The sequence below is a fragment of the Aspergillus mulundensis genome (assembly GCF_003369625.1).
Source record: "Aspergillus mulundensis strain DSM 5745 chromosome Unknown scaffold_0, whole genome shotgun sequence".
Taxonomy (NCBI): Eukaryota; Fungi; Ascomycota; class Eurotiomycetes; order Eurotiales; family Aspergillaceae; genus Aspergillus; species Aspergillus mulundensis.
In genome coordinates, this window is record NW_020797888.1 from 1059331 (window position 1) to 1080000 (window position 20670).

General features: G+C 55.4%; 8 protein-coding genes across 8 annotated transcripts; 5 read left to right on the plus strand and 3 right to left on the minus strand.

Moving 5' to 3' along the window:
* Positions 1 to 128: 128 nt before the first annotated feature.
* On the minus strand, positions 129 to 5210 carry DSM5745_00302 (phosphoribosylformylglycinamidine synthase; the record flags this gene model as incomplete). The annotated part of the gene is made up of 2 exons (XM_026742318.1): positions 129 to 4362; positions 4918 to 5210. 2 exons carry the CDS (start codon positions 5208 to 5210, stop codon positions 129 to 131), a joined length of 4527 nt encoding a protein of 1508 aa, XP_026608163.1.
* A 423-nt stretch (positions 5211 to 5633) lies between these two features.
* On the plus strand, positions 5634 to 7366 carry DSM5745_00303 (MFS transporter; the record flags this gene model as incomplete). Its single annotated transcript, XM_026742319.1, has 3 exons — positions 5634 to 6054; positions 6102 to 7037; positions 7107 to 7366. The coding sequence occupies 3 exons, from the start codon at positions 5634 to 5636 to the stop codon at positions 7364 to 7366; spliced, it is 1617 nt and encodes a 538-aa protein (XP_026608164.1).
* A 230-nt stretch (positions 7367 to 7596) lies between these two features.
* On the minus strand, positions 7597 to 9183 carry DSM5745_00304 (NAD(P)/FAD-dependent oxidoreductase; the record flags this gene model as incomplete). Its single annotated transcript, XM_026742320.1, has 6 exons — positions 7597 to 8095; positions 8143 to 8249; positions 8308 to 8470; positions 8527 to 8636; positions 8691 to 8849; positions 8905 to 9183. The coding sequence occupies 6 exons, from the start codon at positions 9181 to 9183 to the stop codon at positions 7597 to 7599; spliced, it is 1317 nt and encodes a 438-aa protein (XP_026608165.1).
* Positions 9184 to 9784: 601 nt separating this feature from the next.
* DSM5745_00305 (uncharacterized protein) lies at positions 9785 to 11623 on the plus strand (the record flags this gene model as incomplete). Its single annotated transcript, XM_026742321.1, has 9 exons — positions 9785 to 10004; positions 10059 to 10261; positions 10311 to 10474; positions 10520 to 10603; positions 10649 to 10825; positions 10872 to 10955; positions 10999 to 11282; positions 11335 to 11437; positions 11488 to 11623. 9 exons carry the CDS (start codon positions 9785 to 9787, stop codon positions 11621 to 11623), a joined length of 1455 nt encoding a protein of 484 aa, XP_026608166.1.
* A 514-nt stretch (positions 11624 to 12137) lies between these two features.
* Positions 12138 to 14714, plus strand: DSM5745_00306 (putative C6 transcription factor; the record flags this gene model as incomplete). The annotated part of the gene is made up of 4 exons (XM_026742322.1): positions 12138 to 13033; positions 13078 to 13337; positions 13385 to 13519; positions 13564 to 14714. The coding sequence occupies 4 exons, from the start codon at positions 12138 to 12140 to the stop codon at positions 14712 to 14714; spliced, it is 2442 nt and encodes an 813-aa protein (XP_026608167.1).
* A 720-nt stretch (positions 14715 to 15434) lies between these two features.
* On the minus strand, positions 15435 to 16431 carry DSM5745_00307 (GNAT family N-acetyltransferase; the record flags this gene model as incomplete). Its single annotated transcript, XM_026742323.1, has 3 exons — positions 15435 to 15442; positions 15499 to 16332; positions 16386 to 16431. 3 exons carry the CDS (start codon positions 16429 to 16431, stop codon positions 15435 to 15437), a joined length of 888 nt encoding a protein of 295 aa, XP_026608168.1.
* A 646-nt stretch (positions 16432 to 17077) lies between these two features.
* On the plus strand, positions 17078 to 19174 carry DSM5745_00308 (guanine nucleotide-binding protein subunit alpha; the record flags this gene model as incomplete). Its single annotated transcript, XM_026742324.1, has 3 exons — positions 17078 to 17517; positions 17567 to 18541; positions 18598 to 19174. The coding sequence occupies 3 exons, from the start codon at positions 17078 to 17080 to the stop codon at positions 19172 to 19174; spliced, it is 1992 nt and encodes a 663-aa protein (XP_026608169.1).
* Positions 19175 to 20153: 979 nt separating this feature from the next.
* On the plus strand, positions 20154 to 20628 carry DSM5745_00309 (uncharacterized protein; the record flags this gene model as incomplete). The annotated part of the gene is made up of 4 exons (XM_026742325.1): positions 20154 to 20278; positions 20332 to 20361; positions 20411 to 20452; positions 20502 to 20628. 4 exons carry the CDS (start codon positions 20154 to 20156, stop codon positions 20626 to 20628), a joined length of 324 nt encoding a protein of 107 aa, XP_026608170.1.
* Positions 20629 to 20670: the final 42 nt, after the last annotated feature.

Sequence of the window (20670 nt, forward strand, 5' to 3'; positions counted from 1 at the left end):
GACCACATATCTTCGTAGCAGTAGTATATTTTCTGAGCTCCATATATACGTACGCGCATGAACAACATAACAGCATGATAGAATTTAGAAGAGAAACGATGCAGAAACAATCTGAATCTTTTAGACATCTAACCAACCCAGCGTCTGGCACTGAAGAAGATCCGTCCCCATGGGCCAATATCACCCCACTCCTCAGCCTTAGCAGGCAACCAGCTAGCAATCCCATTCATAACCGTCCGTTCGGGATGCGGCATAATCGCCATGACACGACCGTTCTCGTTGCGGATACCCGCGATACCCTCGGGGCTGCCGTTGGGGTTGAAGGGGTACTTCATGGTCGGGGTGAGGGTAGCGTTGTCGACGAACTGCACGGGGGCGAGACCCTTCGCGACGAAGGAAGAAGGGTCGGTCGACGACGCGGTGAAAGAGGCGCGGCCTTCTCCGTGCGCGACGGCGATGGGGAATGAAGACCCGTGCATGCCGTGCAGGAAGACGGAGGGGTTTGAGGGGTCTGGGTCGGAGATGCGGACCATTGCCACGCGGCCCTCGTACTGCTCTGAGGCGTTGCGCTCGAAGGTAGGCCAGTGCGAGGCGCCGGGGATGAGGGACGACAGGCGCGAGAGGAACTGGCAGCCGTTGCAGACGCCCAGGGCGAAGGTGTCGGGGCGGTTGAAGAAGGACTGGAACTCGTTGCGGGTTGTGTCGTGGAGGAGGACGGATTTGGCCCAGCCTTGGCCGGCGCCGAGGACGTCGCCGTAGGAGAAGCCGCCGCAGGCGGCGAGGCCGACGAAGGAGGAGAGCGAGACGCGGCCGGAGATGATGTCTGTCATGTGGACGTCGATGGCGGCGAAGCCGGCGGTGTTGAAGGCGAAGGCCATTTCCGCTTGGGAGTTGACGCCCTGTTCGCGGAGGATGGCGACGCGGGGCTTGTTGGCGAAGGGGGACATGGAGGTTAGGCTTGTGAGGAAGGGGAGGGCGCGGTCCTTGGGATCGAAGGTGGGGTTCCAGGAGAGACCGGGGTCGGCGTCGTCGAGGATGTTGGCGTATTCTTGGTCGGCGCAGGCGGCGGTGTCGCGGATCTTCTGCATATGGTAGGAGGTGGCGGTCCAGGTTTGCTGGAGGTTGGCGCGGCTGTTGCGGTAGACTTGGCTGGCCTTGTAGTAGATGGCGAGGTTCTGCTTGGGTCGCTCGGAGACGCGACCGATCTTGTGGATCAGGCCGGCGGGAGGACCACAGGTAGCGAAGCAGGAGCGGAACTGCATCTCGTGCTCCTTGCGGACCTGGAAGACGGCTCCAAGCTCTTCGTTGAAGAGGGTCTCGACGAAGCTGCTGGTGTCGAGGCTGGAGCAGATGGTGTCAAGCAGGATCTCAACACCGCAGCGGCCAGCGAACATCATCTCAGCGAGGGTGGTGAAGAGACCACCGTCGGAACGGTCGTGGTAAGCCAGGACAATGCCTGCCTCCTGGAGCTGTTGCGTGGCGTCGAAGAAGTCCTTGAAAAGCTCGACGTTGCGGAGGTCAGGGCATTCAGCGCCGACCTGGTTGAAGACCTGGGCAAGAGCGGAACCGCCCATAGCCTTGCGTCCGAGAGAAAGGTCGACGAACATGAGCACGGTGTCGCCAACGTCTTCGGGGTGGCGAAGAGCAGGAGTCCAGGTCTTGCGGTAGTTCTCGACTGGAGCAAACGCGGAGATCACCAGTGACATGGGCGCGGTGACCTCCTTGGCACCGGACTCGTCCTTCCACTTCATCTTCATGGACATGGAATCCTTGCCGACGGGGATGCTGATACCAAGTTGAGGGCAGAGCTGCATACCGATGGCCTCCACAGCCTCGTAGAGAGCAGCACCCTCTCCAGGGTGGCTACTGGCGGACATCCAGTTCGCGGAGAGCTTGACGCGGCTCAAACGGTCGACGAGGTCGGCGGCGGCGATGTTCATGAGCGACTCAGCAACGGCCATGCGAGCAGAGGCGCCAGGAGAGATAAGGGCAAGCGTGGGCTTCTCACCCATTGCCATGGCCTCACCAGTCTTTACGCCCTGAGCAAGAGCAGTGGCAGTGACGGCAACGTCGGCAACGGGAGTCTGCCATCGGCCAACCATCTGGTCACGGGCAGTGAGACCACCAACAGTACGGTCGCCAATGGTGATGAGGAAAGACTTGGAGCCAACAGCAGGGAGGGACAGGACACGGTTGGCAGCTTCACCGATCAGCTCCGCGCGATTAGGCGCAAGCGAGGGAAGGTAGGTGGTAAGGCTGGTGTCGACAGCAGGAAGCTTCAGTTTCCTGGAATCCACAGTGCGAGTCATTCGTGGGGGCTTGCCGAAAAGCACAGAGAGGGGAAGGTCGATGGGGGTCGGGTGTTCTTGAGACTCGCGGTCCATGAGAATCAGCTTCTTGTCCTCTTCCGAGCCACCCTCTCCGCGGCCAACGACGGAGAAACCGCAGCGCTCACGGTGGCAGATAGCGGTAAACTTGTTCATGCTCTCTTCACCAACGGCCATGACATATCGCTCCTGAGCCTCGCAGCACCAGATTTGCATGGGGCTCATGCTTCGGTCCGCGCTGTCGATTTCGCGCAGCTCGAACTTGGCGCCCAGGCCGGAATCGTGGATCAGCTCGGGTAAGGCGTTGGAGAGACCGCCAGCTCCGACATCGTGGATGAACTTGATGGGGTTGTTATCGCCCATGGCTGTGCAGGCATTGATAACTTCCTGTGCTCTGCGCTGCACCTCAGCGTTGCCTCTCTGGACACTCGCAAAGTCGAGGTCGACGGAGCCTTCACCGGAGTCGATACTGGAAGCCGCACCACCACCAAGACCAATGAGCATAGCGGGGCCACCCAGCACAACAAGGTAGGAGCCAGGCTTGACGACATCTGGCTTCTTGATGGCATGCTGAGGTCTGACCGTACCAACACCACCAGCAAGCATGATCGGCTTGTGGTAACCACGGATCTCCTTCTCTCCGTTACCGACGTCAATTTCAGTCGTCAGAGTACGAAAGTAACCGGTGATACAGGGCCGACCAAACTCGTTGTTGAAAGCGGCACTTCCAATTGGGGCTTCCAGCATGATGTCGAGGGGACTGGCGATGTGGTTAGGCTTGCCAACATCCAACTCCCAGGGCTGTTTCAAGCCAGGGATGTTGAGGTCGGACACACAGTAACCAGCAAGACCGGCCTTGGGCTTGGAACCGCGTCCGACGGCACCTTCGTCACGGATCTCACCTCCAGATCCGGTAGCAGCACCAGGGTAGGGCGAGACCGCAGTGGGGTGGTTGTGAGTCTCCACCTTGGCAAGGAAGTGGACGAGTTCCTTGGTGTGGTTCCACTCTCCGGTGGTAGTGTCGGGGGCCCAGAAAGAGGAGTCGAATCCCTGCAGCACGGCGGCGTTGTCGCTGTACGCGCTCACGGTGAATTCGGGGTTTTTCCTGTGGGTGTTCCGGATCATGGAGAAGAGGCTGTTTGGCATCTCCATCCCGTCGATTGTCCAGGAGGCGTTGAACTGCTTGTGACGGCAGTGTTCCGAGTTGACCTGAGCAAACATGAAAAGCTCAACATCGGTCGGGTCACGAGCGAGCGGGCCGTCGGGACCGTAGGCAGCGGCGAGGTAGTCGATCTCAGATTCTTCCAACGCTAGACCCATTCGCTTGTTTGCCTCCTGCAGGACTTCCTTGGGCGACTTGTCACTACCGCTGAGCGGGACCGTCTCGAGGGGGAGAGGGCTGTGCTCGGAGAACATCAGGTGCAAGTCGGGTTCCTCTTGGCTGATCAACTGGGTCATCCGGTCGTGGAGGATGTCCTTGAAACCATCTTTGTACTCTCCGGACGCGGGTCGCAGGCAGGAAATCTTGATACCGCGCTCGATGCGCTTCACGTAGTTCTTCAAGCCGCAGACGTGGGAGATACCGGTGGCTTGCGAGCTCCACGGGGAGATGGTTCCGGTTCGGGGAAAGACGTAGAAGACATCGAATTCGCCATCTTCAGCACTGAATGAGGGAGGGATGTCGGTGATATCGCCGTAGGTGAGGAGCTGCTTGAGGACGTCTTGCTGGAATTCGGGCAGACGCTCTGAAGTGTGGACGTAGTGAACCCATTGGCCGCGGACATCCTTGGCGCCGATAGAAGCAGCGATAGCCCGGCCACGGGAGCGAGAATAGGCAACGGAGCCGGGAAGGGCGAAGTCCGCCGAGTCGAAAGGAGAAGTCATTGCGAGGCCGTTTGTAGGTGACTCAACGGAGGTCAACGGAGAGGCGACTCGAAAATCGGAACGTGTCGAGGGGAATCGAAGGAGATAACGAGGACCAGTTAAGACCTCTAGTAGTGAAGATCGATGAGACTCCTCGAGGAGCGAGCTCCGACTGAGGATTCAGCAAAGGAGAATGAGCTGAGCTTGAGCTGGCTGCTCGTCGTCTGCTGCCGGAAAATTCACGATTTCGATTTTCTGGAGATCGGCGATCCTGCCCCGCGCTAGTCCCCTTGCGGCTTATCTTATCGTCACGTGTGGGCGCGCTTCAGAATCTGCCAAGACTCGTCTCCGACACCGGCTGACTCTACATACTATGGCTGCAAAGTCGAGGTACATACTTGCGTCTATACGTAGACTCAGAGCTCATTATAGGGACATTATAGACTTTCTCGCCCCATGCGTTGCCAAGGGAGAGCATTCCACTGGAAAATGGCCGTCTCCGGGCTGTCATACGACCTGTCACTTGAGACATATATTTTGAGCTCGATCCTGAGTTAGCGTGCAGAGAAGGGATCCATCGAAACAGGAACCTTGCCTATGTGTCCTCAGTCTATATTGCTCTGAATCATAAAGCCCTTATATGTCAGAAGTCTGTCCCAGTTATTTTGTTGTTTGCACTGACCCAGTGCACCCAGTGCCCAGGGTTACCATCCTGACCTCATCTCACATCAGCAGGAGCATGTTACCGAATCCGGCGATATGCTCCGTGGCAAGGCCCGGTCTTGGCAGCGGAAGAAGCGGGCCACCCAACAGTGACACAACATCTTCCTTCTCCAATCCCAACGCCGTCCAGGCGCGTTCACACTTCACAGTGTGGCCCTGTGGCATGGACCAGGTGGTGTGTGCTCGGGCTAAAGCTGACCGGACTGGACACGTAAGCTGCGGCACCGAAGCAATACCCAAGCTCTTTCTATTGTTGCACGTCAATGCTTGGGATGACGCGCGAACCTTGACCGGCATGGCGCGGTGAGTATCACGTCCATTCCACTTTCAGTTTGGATGAATGCTACGAGAAGATTCTCTGACCTGTATTAAAAGGGCATGATTCTGACGGCAGTGGCACCTGCACTGACAGTCTGGATCTTTCCTCAGACTGGGCCCGCTGCCCAGCTCGTGGCATATTACCCAAGTTGGCGAGTGGGAACATCCGAATCGGGCAACGGAAGGGCCTCTTCCCAGGGCTGGCAAATCGCACCGAGTGAGCCATCATTTTTTGTTTGCGCCAGGCCATTCTATAGTAGTGTGGCCAGCCCGTCTCGCAAGCATGGCGGGCTATATAAGACCCTGCAAGCCCCGCCTCAGCCTGGTGACTCGGCCAGGTTTCAGTTCTCTCGACCTAGTATATATACTGATTACTGATATTCCGGATCCTCCACCGCAAACATGGTACAGCACCCGGATCACCATCACAATGCACTGTCCCAGACAGTGTCTCTGGGCTCCGCACAAGGAGAGGTTGACCCAAGGGACCTGCCTTTCCGCACCCTGACGGACAACGCCAATGTCGAAGAATACGTCAACGAGACACAGACCGGCGAGATCATCAAGCCCGTTCGAACGGCCGAAGGAAAGACAGAAGACTACAAGCTGGTTACCTTCCACATCGACGACCCCGAGAACCCCAAGAACTGGTCCAAAGCGAAGAAGTGGTACGTGACCATGGTGGTCGCCTTTACGTGCTTCGTCGTCGCGTTCGCCAGCAGTGTCATCACGGCCGATATCGAAGGCCCCGCGGAGACATTCGGTGTCTCGCGAGAAGTCAGTCTCGTCGTTGTGACGGTGTTTGTCGTTGGATTCGGCGTTGGTATGTCCAGGCCTCTCGTCCTCTGATGAGCGCAGCTAACAAGTCAGGCCCCATGGCATTCGCCCCCCTGTCCGAAATGTACGGCCGAAGACCCGTTTATGCCGTAACCCTCCTCCTGGCAGTCATCTTCGTGATCCCCTGCGCCGTCGCCAAGAACATCGGAACCCTGATCGTCTGCCGCGCCATCGACGGCATCGCCTTCAGCGCCCCAATGACCCTCGTCGGCGGCACCCTAGCCGACATGTGGAAGAACGAAGAGCGCGGCGTGCCCATGGCCGCCTTCTCCGCAAGCCCCTTCATCGGTCCCGCCATCGGCCCTCTAGCCGGCGGCTTCCTCGCAGACGCCACAGGCTGGCGCTGGCTCTACTGGCTAACGCTCATCCTTGCCTTCGTCGCCTGGGTCCTCATCACCTTCACGGTCCCCGAGACCTCCGCGCCCGCCATCCTAGCCAAGCGCGCAAAGAAGCTGCGCAAGTCCCAAAACGACTCCACATATGTTACTGAGACCGAGCTGGACGCCCGCCCAATGGCCGAACGCCTCCGCGTCTTCCTCTTCCGCCCCTTCCAGCTCCTCTTCCTCGAGCCAATCGTCCTCTTCATCTCCCTGTACATGTCCGTCCTCTACGGCCTACTGTACATGTTCTTCGTCGCATACCCGATCGTCTACCAAGGCGGCAAGGGCTGGAGCGCCGGCTCAACAGGCCTAATGTTCATCCCGCTCGCGATCGGCGTGCTCATGAGCGCGGCCTGCGCCCCCATGGTCAACAAGCACTACCTCTCCCTGTATGCCAAGTACGGCGGCAAACCGCCCGCCGAGGCGCGGCTGATCCCAATGATGATCTCCTGCTGGTTCATCCCCATCGGCCTGTTTATTTTCGCGTGGACGTCGTACCCGAATCTCCACTGGTTCGGTCCGATGATTGGTGGCTGGCCCGTGGGCTTCGGGTTTATCTTCTTGTATAACTCTGCGAATAACTACCTTGGTATGTACTCCACCCATATATACTGCCTGTGCAAGGGAAAGAGAGACAGAGTACTAACGATTACCGCAGTGGATACGTACCAGCACCAAGCTGCCTCCGCCCTTGCAGCCAAGACCTTCATCCGGTCGATCTGGGGTGCGTCGACGGTTCTCTTTACGGAGCAGATGTACGAGCGATTGGGCGATCAGTGGGCTAGCTCCCTGCTTGCGTTCATTGCTCTGGCTTGCTGTGCGATTCCGTACGTGTTCTACTTCAAGGGTGCGTCGATCCGAAGGTACTCGCGGTTCGCGTTTGCGGATGACGAGGAGGCGATTGCTAGCAAGGCTTAGCGAAGAGAGGCGTGACTCTTGTTCGGTGTGATATGAAGTCTGGATGGGTTGTGGAGGCCTTGGGCAACATAAAACTGCGCGGTTTCGGTTTCGGTTTCTTAATTTTCTGCCTTTGTTATGCTGATGCTTAGACGTTATATACCATGTCAAATAATGTATAGATTAGATTAAAATCCTTAGATAGACGAATAATGTTCCATTTTATCATACATCTTACTCTACAATCAGAATTACATCTTCGCCTCATTCCTCCACCCCGGCATATCCGCCAAATCCTTCGCCGGCGCCGCACGCCGACTCTTCAACGCATCCCCACTGCCAGGCCTCCACCTCCACGCCTCCGCCATAACAGGCGGCAGAGTCCCCTCCAGCAACTCCACAACGTGCTTCCCGATATTAGGAAGCAACTTGAACGAGTGCCCGCTATCGCCCGTCGCAAGATAGAACCCCTTCCAGCGGGGGTGCTCGCAAACAAGCAAATTCGCGTCAGCTGTATCCGTGCACCAGCACATGGCGCGGTTGAAGAGTTCCTTGTTGTTGAATTTGGGGAGGAAGCGGGATATGGCCTTTTTGATGGTGATTTCGGAGGCGTGCGGGTATGTGTCCGTGGGGTGTTGGGCGTGGGAACGGGGGACGGAGATGGGTTTTGGGGAGGAGGCGCCGTAGGGTTTGTGGGATTTGAAGTGTGTGAAGCCTGGGAACTCATCGCAGACTTTTATGATGCCGTTTCTGGGGACTGTTAGTATAGTGTTCTGTGTGGCTGGAAGGGAACGTACTCGTTCGGCTCAAAGAAGAAGCCGTAGTCGCCGTCGTAGATGACTGGGGTATCTTTGTACACGGCTGCTTCGGCTGGGGTGAGTTGCATGTGGGCGAAGACCCAGCACTACAGGAGAGCATCATCAGCATATGCACTTGCTTTGATCGGGAGTGGATTATGGTACCTTTGAGACGCACTGCTCCTCCAAGTCGACCAATGTGGGACTCCAAGCTCCAGCTGCCAGAACGACCTTATCGGCGTAGTACTTTGTGCCGTCCACAGTCTCAACGCCAATGCACGTCTTCTCCCCGGCGTCGGCGAAGAGAGGCCTCTTGAATGACCCGGCACTGCAATTGTCAGTCTCAAGAGGTTATTTGACGTCCCTGAGCTTAGATATGCTTACCCGCCGAATCCGAACTTGACGCCCTGCTCCTTCAGGTACAGCCCAATGGCATTGATGGCCTTGGCAGCAGCAAGCCAGCCGCCGTCACCGCAGAACAAGCCTTTCCAGCCCTGCGTTTCGATTAGCATATTTCACCCAGTGACCGAGGTGAAAGTAGAAAGTACCTTGATCTGCTCCCGTGTGAAATGCGGCGCCTTCGCCAGGATCTCATCTTCACTTTCAAGCAGGAAATTTGTCTTCTCGAGTCCGATGCCTGCGTCAACTAATGACTGGTACTTCTTGCGGAGGCCTTCAATGCCTTCCTCTGTTGAGGAGACGTCGATCTACGCGTTTATTAACATAATTTCTCAATCATGTCCGAGCCCACCGGTAACGCACCATTCCAACGTTGTGAAAGAAGGGCTTGAACAGTGGATCGTTCTTCCACATGTCCAATGCCTCGAGAGAAAGTTGTAGGTCTGGCTTGTTGCGCAGCCGGATGCTCATGATCTTGTTCAGGTCATAGCCGGCTGATTGTGCGGATGGGATCGGGTATGTGTCGAGGACTGTGATGTTTGAGGGGGTGTAGCCGGTGCGCAGGAGGTGGAGGGCTGTCGAAGAGCCCATTGTGCCGCCGCCACCGACCACGATGATTTTGGTGTTTGCTCGCGATGCCATTGTGAGGGTTGCAGGGTCCGGATTGAGGTGGCGATTGAGGATTGGAACTGGGAAGAAAGAAGAGGTTGAAAGTGACTCAGCCCTGATCGATCGTGGAATGTTTGACCTGGCCTGATCCACTGATAAGTTGATAGCTGTCAATATCACGAGCGATAGCGACCCAGCGTTGAATCTTGGATATTTATAAGATGGCCCGATCATGCGATAAAAGACCCGATAAAATGGATCACAGCGATTGGCGCCATGCGACCGGCGTATCACCGATTTTGTGGAGCGATGGCGTTTACTTCGCGTGGACCTTCCATCGCTCCGCGCTCCTCCAGCTCGACAGGAAGCTTAGCTCGCCACGGCAGTCTTAGGCTAAAATGCAGTCGGCAAGGACATTTCGCCTGGACCTTCCACCGGCATCGGCCCTGCGAACCCCATGGCACAGTTGGAGACGATGGAACGTGGGGATCGACCCACCCAGATACCAGCCATGAGAGGAGAGATACGGGAGATAACCCGAGGGTAAGGGTATACAGCAGCTGATGTTGGGGTATATAACCGGTGCTCTCCCCGATCCTGTTCTTTTGGAAACATATCCAACATACATTGCACCATGGCCGACTTCAAGACAGCAGATGCTGCCCCCAAGGGACCCACTCAAGAGGACCGTCCTGCCTCCCCGGCTGCGGGTGAGATCGTCCATGGAATCGACATGGAGCACTACAGGGACACTGTCCCACTGTGGAAGCGGGTATGGCAGCACAGTCTGACCCAGATGATGCTCCTCAGTGTCCAAGCGTTCTGTGGACCTGCCATGTCTGATGCAATTGCTGGTACGTCCCTTGCACGGGGTATGACTCGATCAAGACTGACTGAGTGATCGGCAGGCCTTGGTGGTGGTGGTCTTGCGACGCCGCAGGTATCGAACATTACAAACGCTATCAACTACGCCCTTCTTGCTGTGGTTTGTTTCTTGGGCGGCCCGTTGGTGAACAAAATTGGAGTCAAATGGGCGCTGGTACTGGGCTCCTTGTCATTTCCTATCCAGGGATCTGCGTACTACTGCAACAGCAAGTTTGGGAACCAATGGGTAGGTTGCGGTCGATCGTGTCTCTGGGGCCATGACTGACGATTGCAAGTATCTCATCCTTAGCGGCGCCATTAGCGGTGCAGGGACTGCGTGCTGGTATGTCGCCGAGGCTGGATGCATCATGACCCTTGCGCCCTCCGGTGCTCGTGGAAAGTACCTGGCGCTGTGGATTGTTTCGCGCAATCTTGGACAGCTGGTCGGAGGGGCCATCAAGTAGGTATCTCCTAGCGCTGACAAGAATATGGCTAATCATCCTAGTCTGGCGAAAAATCACAAGCCTGGAGCCGACGGTGGAATCACCCCTGATACCTATGTTGCCTTTGTGATCATCGAGTGCCTTGCGTGAGTGCAACACTGCAGTAGACTTGGGTTGAGCTGACTTGATAGACTGCCTTTTGCTTTGCTGATTGCGCCTTTCGAACGTGTTGTCCGGTCCGACGGAACCAAAATCGTCATGGCAGAGACCCTCTCCACCAAGCGAGAGTTCAAGCAGATCCTCAAGACCGTAACCTCAAAGCTTATCCTGCTTTCCGGATTTTGGGCTCTGTGGTCCTTCTTCTACTCGTATGTCTCCTCAAAGTGCGATAAGAGTACAGGCTGACCGAAACAGCGGCACTTGGTCCACATACCTAGGAACCTACTTCTCTGTCCGCGCCAGAGCCCTCTCGTCTCTGGTCTCGCCATTCTTTTGCATGTAAGTTTCACCGAAAGTATAGCTGGCTTAGCTGACTCCTCAGTGTCGGATGCTTTGGTCTCGGTTTCATCCTCGACATGAAGGGTGTCAGTCAGCGTCGCCGGGCTCAGATCGGCCTCTTCACGGTCGTCATCCTCAACGTCGGCGTGTACATCTGGTCCATCATCATGCAGAACAAGTTTGACCATCACGACCCGGGCAAGATTGACTGGAATGACGGACTGTACCCTACCTCCTTCCTGCCGTACTTCTTCGTGCAGACAACCGGCCCGCTGTCGCAGTCGTACATGTACTGGCTGCTGTCGTCGTTTGCGACGGACGCACAGGGTGAGTGACCAGCCTAGCCTTTGAAAAAGGTCATAACTAACGGAAAATCCAGCAAATGTTCGCAATGGCGCTATGTTCAGGTGTATTGAAGCGGTTGGGCAGGCCATTGCCTATGGCATGAACACTCAGACGGATAGTAATCCCTTGGTCGGATTGTAGGTTTCTCCAAGCTCCCGTAAGTAGAGACAATGCTGACGGTCTCTAGCATTGTGACGTTCGTGCTGCTCGCGGTTTCGCTGGGGCCGATGATCCTGCTGGTAAATAGCACACCGGACAAGATTCCTGCCGATGTGGTCGCTGAGGAGCAGGACGCTGCTAATCAGAAGATTGATACTGTCTAAGCAATGGATGACGGTCCTTGACGCTCGTGCGTTGAGATCTGGTCTTGTTTATGTTAGCAATGTACTTTGAGTAATGGCACACATGTAATGACTTCTTTACGATCACTGAGATCTAGCCTCTTCTCTCTTGAATAGTTGCTGCGTAGATATGATGCCTGAAGACGGGCGAATGTTTGTGTTCCGAAAACGGCAAGAGCAGGCAGTTACGTCATCAGGCCATCACGTGGCTCCGCTGAGTAATGGCTCCGATCCGCCGGTTCGATTTGGCGTCAAGAGTCAAGACTCAGTTACCGAATCGCAGCCATCAGTCAACGAGCTTCCATTGCGCCTTTCCTGCGACTCGGCCATCGACTGCGAGCGGATGAAATAAATTTCCTAGGCCGACGGTAAATATTGGCGACTTTATCACTGCCCGCGACCGTCATGTCCGCATGAAATGAGGCGATAGAGTCATAACGAGTTCGTGCGACAGCTACCGATGGACACCAACACCCCCTCCTCCGCCCACCCGTCCATGTCGTTCTCCCCCGCAGGCGCCGACATAGGTGCCGGCAGCAGTGGCCCTAGCTCGTCGCGGTCCGGCCCAATCACCGATCTGCCTCAAGCACAAGTCGACGCGATTATCCGAGCGAAACGCAAGGCGCGCGAGCCGAAAGCCTGCTACCCCTGCCATGCGCGGAAAGTGAAATGCGACCGCAACCTGCCGTGCGACGGGTGCGTTAAGCGCGACCATGCGGAGCTGTGCTCGTATGAGCGGCCGTCGAAGAGACGCGTTGGGATGGGCATGGAGACGGGATACTTGGACGGTGCCGCGGGGATTCCTCCTGTTACTGCTGGCCCTGCCGGTGGCGCAAGGTTGTCGGTCGGCGGGGAGACTGGGATATCGGATGGATCGGTCAGATTGAAGCAGGAGCCTGGCATGAGTAGCCAGGCGAGTCCGGCGAGTGGGGGACGGGTTTCGATCGCGCGCGAGGACTGGGATAATGTGCGGACCAAGTTGAGGGAGATGGAGCAGACGCTTGCGATTATGCGGGCGGGACTGGACAAGGCGAATGAGGATGGCGGGGGCATGGCGTCGGCTTCGACGCTGGAGACGGGGAGCGTGCAGAGCGCTGATGCAAGTAACCGCTCGAAGGGTGCGTCGCCGGAGCGAGAGGGGATCCTTGCGCCGAATACTTTGGGTGAGGGGACGGTTCATCTTGGCTCGCGGTCGGTCCTGGCTTATATCCTGAACAACAAGTCCGGGTCCGATCAGTTACAGGCTTTGCTTGAGGGAGGGATCCTGCCGAAGCTCGGACTTGACAACGAGTCTGCGACGTATCCGTTTGTTGATTTGTGGTCGTCTGAGATGTCGACTTTTGACATTAGTGCGGTCTGCTGCGCGCTTCCGTCAGACCAGCAATGCAAGGAGTGAGTGTAGCTGCAGTTTTGTCATTGCCCTGCTAACTGTATAGGTTCTGGTGTTACTATCGAGATATCGCCGGCGCCATCTACCCAGTTATCGAGGATGTGGCTGTGTTTGAGCGGAACCTTGACCTTCTGCTGCAAAATAGGACTACTGCCGGCGGAGTGTACAAGGCGGATGATGATCAAGCACAAAGGCCGTTCGGCATCTCCATTGCGTATCTCGGCTTGCTGTTCGCAGTGCTGGCGTCAGGCTGCCAGTCGTCGGACTTGCCTGGAAAAGAGCGCGAGCTTAGTTCACAAGTCTTTGGTGAGTTGGACCAGTGAAAAATCCTCTCATGCATGCTGACCGTCTAGTGTGCTGCTCGTACCAATGTCTTCGAATGACCAACTTCCTGTCACAGCCGACGATAGAAGCTATCCAGACCTTGCTAGTGATTGGCAACGTCCTGGCATATAACATGAACCCAGGAATCTCCTACGTTCTGCTAGGTAAGTCACATGTACTGGCTGCCGGATTCACGCTGACCTTTCAGGCATGACTCTTCGAATGGGCCTAGCTCTGGGACTTCACGTCGAGTCCAGTCACTTCTCCGCTGCAGAACGTTATCGACGACGGCATACGTGGTGGTCCATGGCATGGCAAGACAGCCACTTCTCACTATCCTATGACCGCCCGTCGACCACCGCTGTTAGCCAACCCGAAATCGCGAAAAGGGAGGGCTCAAAACCGGGCGACTACTCTTATTTCGAGTCGCTATGCGGGGTCATCTCCTTGGCCCTCAAGGTCGTCCGCAGCCGCATGCTCAGCCCACACTCGCAGTTAAGCTGGGAAAACATCCAAAACTACAACCACCAGATTCAGAAGATCCTCGTCGAAGCGCGCCCCTACCTCCGCGATCCCAAATACTGCATCACCCCCACAGAACACCTCGAGCGCACCGTCCTCAAACTCCACTCCTCGTACTTCTCCTCTGAGCTCTGCCGGCCAGCGCTCAAAGCCACCAATACCCGTGATCCGCAAACCGCTCGCATGCGCTCCGAGTGTCTTGAACATCTAATGACAACGGTAGATGCGTATGTTGAGATGCACACCGTCAGCCCGCACGCCGCCCGGTCTTGGATCACCCTGCAGCGCGCAATCAGCTCAATATTCCTGCTTGCCGTCACCGAAGAAATGAAATCGAACGCGCACTTCTGGGCCCTCCTCCGCAAACTCAAAGCCATCATCAGCGAACGCGCAAACGCAGAGTTCGACTACGGCGCACCAAACCGTAGCGCTGTGGTCGACAACCTCGGCCAGCCGATTCCAAACCCCAACGCCCCCTCGCCAGCAGCTCTAAGCTCTCCTGCTGCCGCCGCCGTCGCGGTCGAAACACAAACGCAGTGGGCGAAGCCATTGACGAAAACCCTTCGTGCTCTCGAGAAACTGGAAGCAGCTTTCCACACCCAAACATCCCCTCTTATGACAACCGGTGCATCCCCAACATACCTCAACCCCGCCACCGCAATGCACGGCGCCACGAACCCAATCGTTCCTGTCCCAGGGTCGTCAGCTTCCGGCATGACGCCAAATCTGGGCTCACTGCCGCCTCATACGCCGGAGAGCTCAACGAGCGGGGAGTGGACGATCCCGAATATCCTCGACCGCGCGCAGGAGTACATTCATCCGCCTCTGTGGAGTTGAAAATCAGAACTTCTGTTATTTGAGCATTGCCTGGCGTTATGTTTTGTTTGCATGGTGGTATGGTCGGTTGGGTGGCTGGCTATGGTAGGTTCGTGCACGGTGGATGGTATTCGTGTTTGGTATGGTCGTACATGGTTGCATACATGATGAATAGCAATTTGATTTACGGGCTCTTAGTACTTGTGTCTATTCGGTTTCTACCTAGGTTGGCTAATATATGTCCTGAAAATCTGTCTCTATTCGGTTTCTACCTAGGTTGGCTAATATATGTCCTGAAAATCACGAGCGCCTTCAACTCTCGCCCTCGCAGGTGGAAAATAACGCTCGGCCGCTCAAGAACCACAGCCGTGCTCTCAGGCTTTTACAACAAGCAACCTGGGACGTCTTACTTCTCTCTCCCGGTCGAAGCCCCAAGGTCCCTGATGGCTTCAAGCTGTTGATCCCTTTGGCAAACGAACTTCAATCCGCGTCGTCGATTACCTTTCCATTGACACGCTGAAGATTCAGAACGGGCTACCTGCTACGTACGCGAAGGGCATTGCGGGAGAAACACAAACACGGGGATACGAGAGAAGAAGGCACTAGGTAGATAATCGGAGGCTCTCACGATCTCCTTCTCGATACGAGCTCTCGTCCTCGGCTTCTTCCGTTCTCAAGATTACGGGCCACTCGAACAGGTGGCCCAGAGCAGAGTTGCCTCCACTTCACCCCGTGGTACGGCTATTTGCCTATGGATTCTTAGTCCACGTCCCTCTCACATACCCCAGCCGAAATCCCGCCCGACCAACATTCCTCACGCTTACACTTCCAGGCCGTGTATTCACCACTGCAACCCTGATCCCGCTTGCTTTCGCATCAGCCAGTCGCGCCCGCAGTAACGCACCCTGTACACCCCTCCCGCGAAACTCGGGAACAGTACTGGTGATATGAAGCTGCGTAACGGGGCCCTGCGGCGTAGGAAGATACGCCATTCCTGCACCCCCTGCAATCCGGCCATCGAGTCTCGCAAGGTAAGTCCGTGTTTCGGGCTGGAGCGTGGCGCACTCGGCGAGAAGCTTGAGGAGCTCGTCCTCAGTTTTGCTGTCACCTGCGTCTTGCTCGAAGCCCGCGAGTGAGGACTCGATGAAATGCGATCTGTCGGCTGAGGTTGAGACGCGTGTTATCTCTACCCGACCTCGAGTACTATCCCCTGAATCGTCAAAACTAACATCCTGCAGCGGCAGGATATGCACATTGATATCCCCAGCGTTCCTATACCCCCTCTGCGCCAGCAGCTCCCGCGCGCTCGGATGCGCAAACGGGCAGAGATCAATGTACGGCGTCAGACCGACGCGCCTGGACAGGCGCTCAAGTCCATCGAGCTCATGGCCCGTGACGGGGCCGTCCATCCCGAACCCGACGACGCGGTTCAGCTTCCAGTCGAATGATCTCTTTGTTGCGCCTGCGAGCCCGGTTTGAGTTTCCGTTTCGCTTCTGATCGTCTTCCGCCTCAGCGGGATGGTGGCGAACTTTTCATCGGGGTAGAAGCGACTGACTGTGCGGATTTGGGAACGCAGGAAGGCTGCTTCGGCGGTTTCTAGGAGGCGGGCGGGGGTGTGTGCTATTGGGAATGGAAATGCTAGAAGGATGTGTGTAAGGAATGGTCCCTGGGTTGATATGGCCGGTACTTACTGGGGTTGAATGGCACAGCTTGCGTCCCTAGTGTGCTCAGAGCCATCGTCTATGGTAAGTGGCAGATTGGGCAGGAACCGTGGGCTAGAGAAGGGTCACCTGGATAAGGGGCCTATGATGTCAGTCTGAATTCATGGATGATGGAGTGTTCGCGGGCGAGATCGCATCGATCTACAGGATGGAGGAACCGGTGGGGACGGCGATCATTCCAATCTTCTTTTTCCGACTCATCGAATCTTGCATGCCAGCTCAATGATTGAAGGGTCTAGATTGCGGTCACTCTACCTACCATAGGTAGTCATCAGCCATCACACTGGCAGTCCTGAAGGCTCAGCCCCGGTGGTTCCTTCCTTCCGCAGGCTTCGCCTCGATGGGCATTCGCGCCCTCTTCTAAGCTTGAGGTCGATCTCTTTTCCATCTTCCATCAAGCTACGTGCTGGTGCCACAATGAGGACAAGGCTTTGGTTTCAATTCACGTTTGATTGGCGCCGCTCGAGGCTGCCTTGACCCAGGCTATCCCTGTCAATCAATGTGACTGGCGCCACGTCAGCAAATGGCGCTTCGCCTGCAGCAGGGCGAACTTCAGCCTCGTCTGTCGGGCGCATGAGTGTGGTAATGGAGGAATAATATTCCCTTGTGCCCGCGCGAACCAAGCGGGATGGCCTGAGTAACGCGACGATTCTCCGGACACAATGGATCCAATCTCAATACTCGGCGCGGTGGGATCGATCCTGGGGATTATGGATGTGGTGACCCGCAGCATCAAGACGCTCAACGACTTCCAAGGCCGCTATGCAACCGTCAGCTTCAGAACAAGGATTGTGATTGGGCATCTGTCGACTCTCAACGCGGCCCTTGGCCAGATCAAGGAGCTGCTTCCTCTGATCGGTGCAAATCAGCCAACTGGGGACGACCCACAGATTTCAACCGATGTCGCCATATCGCTTGGCTGCTGCGAAGAGATTATGCAGTTCATAGATCAGCGGTTGGCGCAGGTGCGAATGCGGCAGGATGAGCCCTCGATGCTTGACAAGATGGGGATCCTGTGGAATGAGAGTGAAACCGTCGAGTTTCAGGCGCTCTTGAACAATCAGGTCAACGCGATGACTCTGCTTCTGTCGGCGCTTCAGTGGTAAGTTGAGGCAAAGAGCTGGGCAGAACTAATATTAACTACCGCATAGCAAATCATCACTAGAACAAAGGAACCTTCTTGTAACGGCTGAAACTCGGATTGTCTTCAGTCGGGTCAAGGATGATGCCTCTTCTTTGCTCTGGCTGAGGGATTCCGACTCGGAGATGACCAAGAACAGTATGCCCTCGGACAGGTTAAGCCTGGTTAGCGCTCGATTCAGCTTTGATTCGGACCTTTTTGATTCTCGAGTCTATAGGTCTGCAGCCAGGTCGACCATGCGACAGGCTCTTTACGCAACTGCCTCATCGCTCCCGAATAGAGCGGAGAGCATTCTCGATGACAACGCAACGCAATCATCGCTGTCTGTGTTGAGCCACGAGGAGTCTATGGCCTGGGGGCCGATTGAGTACACCGTCGAGTACCGCCAGTCTATCTCAAACGCCGAAACATCCAGCCTCAAGTCATTCATGATCCCCACAAGGCAGCGCCGGAATACAAGCTCTGTTAATACAAGTCGTTCCCAAAGGGGTAGCCAGTGGCTTTCCTCAATAGTCCTGCGTCGCGTATGGGGACAACCCTCTTTGGGCCCGGATGCCGCTCCCAACAGCACTCTTAAGCAGATGGAGTCTTCACCGAGAGTCATCTTTCTCGGGGTCAGCCAAAGTGGCAAGTCGAGTGCACTCAATGCTCTAAGCTTGCTGGTTGGACCTCCAACCAACGCTCACCTATTCCATCCGAGAACGGGCATTTCAATGTCAGTCAACGCCCAGCTCCACCGACTGTTGCAAACCGGCAAACGGGCCTCCTTGAACGAAGACGACATGGGCCGAAAGTGGGCGTCTTTGTGTACACTTTCGGCTACTGTCACGGAAAGACTGGACACCATTTATGCGTACCCGGATGAGCTGCAACAAGACATCCTGGCGGGTGTTTGCCAGGATATAAGGCGCATTCACGCGTGTGTAGCGAAGCATCGTCTTTTGGAAGCATCAAGTCATCCGGACCTTGAGGACGGAGTGGAATAGTATGATCTCTCGTCTCTTCTACTGTCAACCACGCTGACATCTGATATGTCTGCAGCTTCATGAACGCAATCGACCGTATCACTGAATCGGACTATAAGCCAAGCTTTGAAGACACGATGTGGCGCTATACTAAGTCTACAGGAGGCATCATAGCACGCTATAACCATGGAGCTTCGCAGGTGCTCTTCTGTGATGTCGGCGGCGCCCGCACGGAAAGGAAGAAATGGCGCCACTATCTCCCAGGCGCATCGAAATTCTTCTACTTTGTCGACACGGGCTCGTATAACCAGCAGCTTGCGGAAGAGAATGCGTGCGACCGTTTGGCGGAGGACCAGGTTCTTTTTACCTTAATATGTGAGAGCGAGCTACCCCGGCACGTTGAGATTGTTCTGTTTCTGCATAAACTGGATAAACTTGAACGGAAGTTGAAAGCTGTCCCATTCGAGAATTTATTTGAGGGGTTTGAGTTTACTGGAAATCCTCAATCCAGCCAGGACGTTGTGGGCTTCCTGCATGACATGTTTACACGAATTGCTGAGCGTGCTGGCCGGATCATCTCGGTTCGATTCACTACCTTGGCCCAACCAGAAGCCTTTGTGAGGACTATCTTGTCTTGTGCACTGGCTGAGTGAAGGAGTTCCGATGACTCCAGCTCTGCAAGAGTGACGTTTGGAGGTGAACGTCATGTCTTAATAAGGGCGGGATATCCTGAGGCACTTGGTAGGAATAATGCTGGTTGTAAAGGACTACAGAGGTCAGAGTCTGAATATGATGGATATGAGTCACAGATGGCAACTGAGGAGCTCTCCTATCGGTGCATATGATTCCGTTGCTGGATTTCACTTTATGGATACAAAGGCAACCTGGCTGTTGTGACAAGCGCCTTGTGCTGCTTTCTCTGTTCGCCTGCCTGCCTTTGTGACCCGGGACTGTTAACAGTGAAGGTAATGGGGACGATTCACAAGCCAGTCACAACCCTGTTACTTCCACCTTTTATTCTGCATTAACCTGCCTGTTCCCCCTGCAGAATTAGGATAATGTGAACTAAGCAAAGACGTCAGACTAAAGCTCTTATTTGTATTGACTTCCCAGGTGAAGTTCAGCAGAGATATTCACACCGATCCTGTGACAACAAGGCTCGTACCTGAATCTTAATAACTTCCTTTGCTGAATTCACCAAAGACGAGCCCTAACGCGGGGTATAAATACTTGCGTCTTTCCCAAGCTGTCGGATTGTTTCTGCTTCCGCAAACATTCCTGGCCAAAGGTTGGCTGAGGTCCCTCAAAGTCCATTGGTTGTGCAGAGTCGTGCGCATAATTATGGATATGATGCATAGTATTCGTAGCTGTCTCCTCGTAGTCCCTTAGGTAGGTTCCTACGTCTCCTTGTATGTACCAAATGGCTGTCGGAACGCTGTTCTTATCATGGGTTTGGTACTGTCCGCTAACAACCTGCAATATGGTCCCTTCCATAGGATCGCGATTAGGTAGATGTCATCTGTGCCTGACCTGCGGACCTATCTTTGCTATTTACAGGGTAATGAAGCAAACGCTCTATCAGACGGAGCATGGGATAGACCTGCGTCGACAAATACAGTCTACAAGCCGTCAATGACGGGGACTTGCCGCCTCGCCCGCCTGCAGCATGCTACGTTAGAGATAGCCTGCGCCAGAACGGTGGCTGCGCCCGATGTGCGTGTACAGGGGACAGCGGGAGCGGTGGTCTGGGTGCAGGGGTACGACTCACGCAGGCGCAAGACAGGCCAGCTGGCCTGTCCTGATCTCGCAGGATGGATACTCCATCTGGGTTGAAGACAAAGTAAGTCCTGTGCCTAACTAGTTACTGTCTAGTTACTAACTAGTTATAGCACCTTAAACGAAACTCTCACCCCTGCTGTTCCTGAAACTAAGTAAGTCCCATCTCTAACTAGTCTTTATCTAGTTACTAACTAGTTATAGGAAACCCGCAAGCCCCGAATTGGGGTCCGATTTCCCTCGTGCACGTTCTGGCTCAAAGAGCATTGAGAGCCTGGGTCTACCGCCTCTCCCCATGAAAAACGGCAAGGCAAGTTCCTCTTCTAACTAGTTTGTATCTAGTTGCTAACTAGTTACCAGCCTGACCTTACGT